This window comes from Amblyomma mixtum, chromosome 1 (genome assembly GCF_055824585.1).
Source record: "Amblyomma mixtum isolate Tamu chromosome 1, ASM5582458v1, whole genome shotgun sequence".
Lineage (NCBI taxonomy): Eukaryota > Metazoa > Arthropoda > Arachnida > Ixodida > Ixodidae > Amblyomma > Amblyomma mixtum.
In genome coordinates, this window is record NC_143012.1 from 44,274,704 (window position 1) to 44,280,551 (window position 5,848).

At 48.0% G+C, this 5,848-nt stretch overlaps 1 protein-coding gene across 1 annotated transcript; it reads left to right on the forward strand.

The window, feature by feature from the left end:
- Positions 1–929: 929 nt before the first annotated feature.
- LOC149366187 (E3 SUMO-protein ligase PIAS1-like) lies at positions 930–5,489 on the forward strand. Its single transcript, XM_089569761.1, has 2 exons — positions 930–1,205; positions 5,127–5,489. Exons 1-2 carry the CDS (start codon positions 930–932, stop codon positions 5,487–5,489), a joined length of 639 nt encoding a protein of 212 aa, XP_089425887.1.
- The last annotated feature ends 359 nt before the right edge of the window (positions 5,490–5,848 follow it).

Below are 5,848 nucleotides of genomic sequence, written 5' to 3' on the forward strand. Positions count from 1 at the left end.
TAAATAAACTGGAAGTTTACCACATCGCAAACACCACTATACCAGGACACAAGAAAAGCTATCTAGAACCAAAGTGCTCTGTTTGCAAGCGATCGCCTCATTTCGCTATCACATGCTAGAGTACAGGAGGCCAACCATCACTATCTTAAGGGCGGCATCGAGTCGCGGGCAAATTACAGAGCTGTCTGCATCTGTTGTCGCGCAGGCCTCTTGTCGACGTTTGTTCAGGATAGTAAATTGATTCATCCAATCCGTGTACGGAATGCGGAAAATGTTTACCTAAGAAACAAGTCGGTCGTCGAAATGGCAGCGCGCACAGGCTGCTGTCATGACAAAAAAGGGCATAGAGGATATCGCTGCGCGCTATGCACCCTGGCCAACCCCCGCTGTGGGTATGTGCCATTAAACTTGATGACGTCCTCATCATCATCTTCAAATATCGCTCACAGAACATAAGATCAGCCACGTGCGGCACCGGCAAGCTTCCCGCTATCGCCCGTGTGGGTTTTGATCATTCGGAAGTACGCTCGCCGCACCAGGACGCGTTCTTCCCGTCACTCGCACAAAGTGGAAAAACAGAAAATGATAAGATTCTGTGCAAATGACAACAGAAGTGAAACCAATAGAACGAGTCAGTGTCACCACCTATTTCCGGAGACAGTTACGAGCCTATCTTGAATACAGCCTTTCCGTACGGCCACGACGCATTACATTCGAGGCACTGGTCCGGTACAATGCTTCCTGTGCAGCCCTTCTACCGCTCCGTCAACCATATCTCGCTTAATGCAGTCCCTTCGATTCGACTACCACATCTCGCCTTCTACGCCGGAGTGGCTCCTGCTGCTAGGGGCGGCGATCATCCGACTCTAGTGCTCGTCCACTTCAAGCTAAATACGCCACGGTATTTTCTCGACAGATTCGCGGTTACCATGGGCATCAACGGTCGCGGTTTCCTAGGCCTTCCTTTCACCATAGTGAACATCACGCCTCTGCTGACGCTGCCAGCCGGGAACGGCGTCGCCATCTGGAGCGAGGTCATCCCGACGCACGTCACGGTCCACGTCGATGAAGTTGAGATCTCGGAAGACGAGTTGCTACTTTCGACCGACGAAATTTCCACTTACACGCATACCCAGGCGTACACGAAGGCACTTCTATTATGCAACGGTGCCAAGGGTGAAGACTTCATAGCGAAGGACTTGCAGGTATGTGTACGTCCGTTCAATGCGTAGAGTGCGCACATTATGGCGCGCAGGAACGTGGTACGTAAGCGGAATCCTTTTCAAGAGATAAGCGTGGAAAACAGCTTAAAAAGACAGTGCTTTAGTGCTGCGAGCAGAGGCGTCGACCACTTAACTCCAGTTTCTCGCTCCGAGGCTGCAAAAATTTCTTTGAATTCAGAACCATAGTCTCACATGAAACTCTGCACACAACTGTACGCATACCTGTTTACGTTTTAAGCACCAGGAATTATTCACCCGACGTATTCATACTTTTTCCAGTTACTCTTGTGCTAATTCTTAAAGATAGAGCAGCGAATTGCACTATTTGTGGCCACTAGTTGCGACGTTTAGTGCCTTTAAAATGCCTAATATCTCATCTTCCAGTGCAAGTGTGCTCTAGGCGGACACTTAAGGTAAGGTGGAGGAAGGTATACGGACGTGAAATCCTTTTCGCTTTGAACTAAACCGAGCACATAGGGGTAGCATGGCTGACTTTTCGGAAGCAGTACGCATGATTTCACCCGTAAGGCTGCACTTCCTTGGAAAGTGAAAACGACTAGAATGAGGTGGGAAGTTAATACGCGAAGCTACAGCGGCAGCCGCACACGCAGGTGGTTTGAACGTCATGAAAAAGTGACATGGAAGTTTGAATAATTTGGCTTTTTGTACTGGTATCATCGGAATGATTGAAAAATTGGATAGACATGCTGGACTTGAGCTTCGATGACTCATAAAAAAAAGACTCTGGCTCCCAAGAACTTTAGTGCTGTTTCAAGTTGCATGCTTCATCGCAACTACACGTTACTTTATTTGCGTGCCTCAATATTGCTGTCATTCATGTTCGATGCCAGCGTATGAATCGCCTGCGCAGGCGCTTTTGGTTAAACTGTGACGCCATATATAGTGTCATGATTTACTCTGTTTGGTCGCTGCGTCACAGTCGCCGGCCGTTTTACTATCACTGTCGAACAAACGTTGTACGATCACGTAACGTAAGACATAGTTTAATTGGCGTGAGCACGAGAATCGAAACAAACTCATTAAAGACGAAGCACAACGCTGTCACTATCAACAACTTTACTCACGGGAGAGGTAGCATATATATGGGTGACGCGACGTAATTTCTTGTGTTCTTCCTTATATGTGATGAAGCATAACTTCTGCGTCTATGCTCTGCGCAATAATCACTTTTCTCTTGTTGTCAGATTGATTGAAGGAATATCGAAGCAAGTTGGTCCACCATAATCTATCGCCACTGCCTGCTTCATCTCGCACACCAGCTTGTCGCTCCTCTTTCCAAGCACCGTGACCTAACTGTCTTTTACATTGCATTTATAGGTCCCGATAATGCAGGGAATGTTTGCTAGATGGGGGGCCCCTTTGAATGACGCCAGGTGTTCTCCGGCTCCGCCATTAAGTCAGGGGATTTGGCCGATACAGTGTCACCCACAAGACTACGGTATCTTCTACACGATGCCCTCTTTGTAGGCGCAGAATCCGTTTTCGTGTTTTATCGAGCACGTGCGACGTACCTGTGCTCCGTTGAGTTGGGGCCACATCGAGTAAACCCTGTTATGGGCAGAGCACATGACTCTGACGCCAAGGCTATGATGTACAGCAACACCACATAAGACGTCATTTGGTTCGTGTATTTGGCGCCGTCTGATGTGTTCTTTCACTTGTGCTGACCTTTGAACTTTTGCAGCACTTTTTCGCTGATGGCAGCTATAAGGTGGTCGAGCAGCCTGCTTCTTTCAATTTGCGTATCTGTTTGCTGTAGCTCATGGCTACCTTGATCACACAGCTCTGTAATGCCGAGCACCAGACCATGGTTTGACAGGGCCCGTGTCACTGCTTTGGGGTACCCTGTGTGATTGGGAAGTCGACCTTTGCGAGACCCCTTTTGTTGCGAAAGGAATACTGCTCGAGGTTTCCGCTCTTGGCCGTCATCAAAGAGAATCCACCATTGACCTAAGTGTGACGTCATACCAGCTGTGGAAAAGCGGGGCCACAACTCGGCTCGTCGCTATCGTCCCAGCGAATCCTCCACGCGCCGCTGCCGTGGGGGAGGCGCTCGCTCTACGTGACGTCATGCCAGCTGTTGAAAAGCGGCTCCCCAACTCTGCTCGTCGCAGTCGTCCCAGCGAATCCTCCACGATATGTCGGATGATGTGAATAAGGTGAAGCTGCAACGATGTGCTACAGCTAAGAAGCGCCGGCGTGTGGAAAAAACGGATGAAGAGAGGCAACAACGTTTAGCTAAACGACGGGCATATTATACAGCCAGGCGAATGCGTTCAGCATCTCTTGATCTGGCTGCATCTACAAGTTCATCGTCCTTGCTTTCGCAATTCACTAGGCCTAACCAAGCTAAGTCTCTGCCAATTTTTTATAGTGACAACACGCTTGCCAGCTATTAAACTCGATTGACAGGCCGAAGCACTTGATTGACCGTTTTTGCATATGGTAAGAACGCGGTCGTCGTTCAGGGCATCCTTTACCTTCCTTCCAAAGCTCGTCAGGTACAAGTCACACACGTATAGCACCACTTTGGAGCCTCTACAAACCCTGCTCTTTTGCACATATTCGCGCTCGCTCCGTCGTGCCATTATCGATTCTAGGTTAGCCTGTCAGAGCTTAGAGAACGAATCGAGGTAAATGCCAATGCTATTCTGTGAGGACACAGCTGCCTGTACCTCAATTTAAACACGACCGGTTTTACCCACCAGCTCAGATACAAGAAATCTTGCAAGATAATTCCACTTCGGCCACTGAGAAATAATTTTTGAGCGTCCCAAATTCGATCACGTAATGTAAACCCCTCAAGTGGTAATGCGTGCTACCGCACCAGACGCGTGTGGTTTATCGCTGTAAGCGACATTTGGCGATTGATGGCTTATAAAGAGTGTGTAAACTGTTTCAGTGCAGCTTAAACTGTAATTAAACACATGCAGAGTACAGTGGTGACTCATTAAATGTATCTGCGCGTTTTGTCCCTATGAACAAGCATTGTGAACGCTGCCTGTCAGAAAGTGGTAAATACGGACTGTTACTAAGTGTGGAGGCTGGCTTCGTTTGGAATATTCTTTATTATCCCGATAGCAACTGGCTCATTATTTGGTTTCAGAGCATTATTCGTTATTCAGTACAGGACGCTCGAGGTTTCGCAGATTTTGTGAGGGAAGCCACCAAGAATCACTGAACGAAAGACATGCACAACGCGGTTGTGATTCTGTAATTTCCGTAGGCGCAAGAATCCAAATTTTCATGAACGAGTTCATGAATAGAGGAAACGTATAGTCTTATAAAACATTATATGATCCAAGGCTGTTTTACTGTGAACTGTTTTAGGAGGATGCGAGTAATTTCAGTAGGCCTTTACTGTTTTTTGATCAATCATTCCGTACACAATGTCTTTACGTTCGCAGCTCACGTCATGCTGATGGCGGATTGCCTAGGATATTCATAATCGCGTATAAGAGCTTTGTTTTTAAGCGTTTTACTTTCCATTATTTTCGCCATCTGTCATTTGTGGCGGCTTGCCGACGACGTAGCTTATTGCGGACGACAGCACAGAAAGGCGCAAAAGAGGAGATGAGGAATCTCAGCGCTACAAAACAAATCCCTGTCCCCTGGTATATGCTCAGGATAGGAAAGGAGATGATGTTCGAGACAAATAACACCCGGGAATCCATTAGTAGTCTCTTCCCAACCTCCAAGCGTGTTCTGGTTGAGCTCTCGTGCGAAACAGAAGGAAATAACGGGTTTCCAGCTCGAATGAATTATTCCCGTCACTTGTGGCATATGCGAGTGCTTATAGACTGCACATAGAATACATCAAGAATACTTAGAGAATGCACCAAGAACACTTAGAGAATGTTGTCTTCCCTTTCCTGCACGCAGGTGTCCTTACTCTGTCCGTTGAAGAAAAGCAAGATGAAGGTACCTAGCCGAGGAGTGTGCTGCTGTCACGTGCAGTGCTTCGACGCCTACGCCTACCTGAGTGTCAACGAGTGCACTCTGCGCCCTAGCTGGCGCTGTCCTGTGTGCAGTGATCTAGTCCTCGTCCAAGACATCCGAGTCGACATCTTTACGTTGGAGATCCTCAACAAGGCGGACATTCAGTGTGACGCCGTGGTGCTACAAGCCGATGGAAGCTGGCGGCCAGTGACGTCGGATGACGAGCAAAGCGTCGCTGTTGTCGATGGAAATGCGGTGAATGCTGCAGAGGCCGCAGACTTGACGGCCGATCCAGATGACCACTAACGACCGTGCTTCAACTCGTGCAGTTCGTCTCTGCCCTCAATGTCCAGTGCATCCACTGGCGATAAGAGCTGTCAGTGCCCGCTTTACTATGGAGCGATGAGCCGCCATTGGGCCTCAGGTTGTTATCTATTGTATCGTCTTAGCTCTCTAATCGCCCTTTGTATAAAAGAAGCAACGCCCCAAGAGAACAAACCTTTTGTAATAGCCCTGTTACGGTGGCTGACAGACTGGTCAGACAACTGTGCTTGGCTTGCATGTCATTCTTTAACCAAAGGACCGGCGCTGTATTTTGTGCGAAGTTTTTATCCATTTTGGACATAAGCAATATATGTGCTGTTCAGATTTTAATACGCATGCCG

What these genes read in the sequence shown, in the direction of transcription:
- LOC149366187 (XM_089569761.1), top strand. Translation starts at nt 930, where the DNA reads ATGGGCATCAACGGTCGCGGTTTCCTAGGCCTTCCTTTCACCATAGTG. An exon ending in TCATAGCGAAGGACTTGCAG is followed by an intron (nt 1,206 to 5,126) that starts GTATGTGTACGT and finishes TCCTGCACGCAG; the next exon opens with GTGTCCTTACTCTGTCCGTT.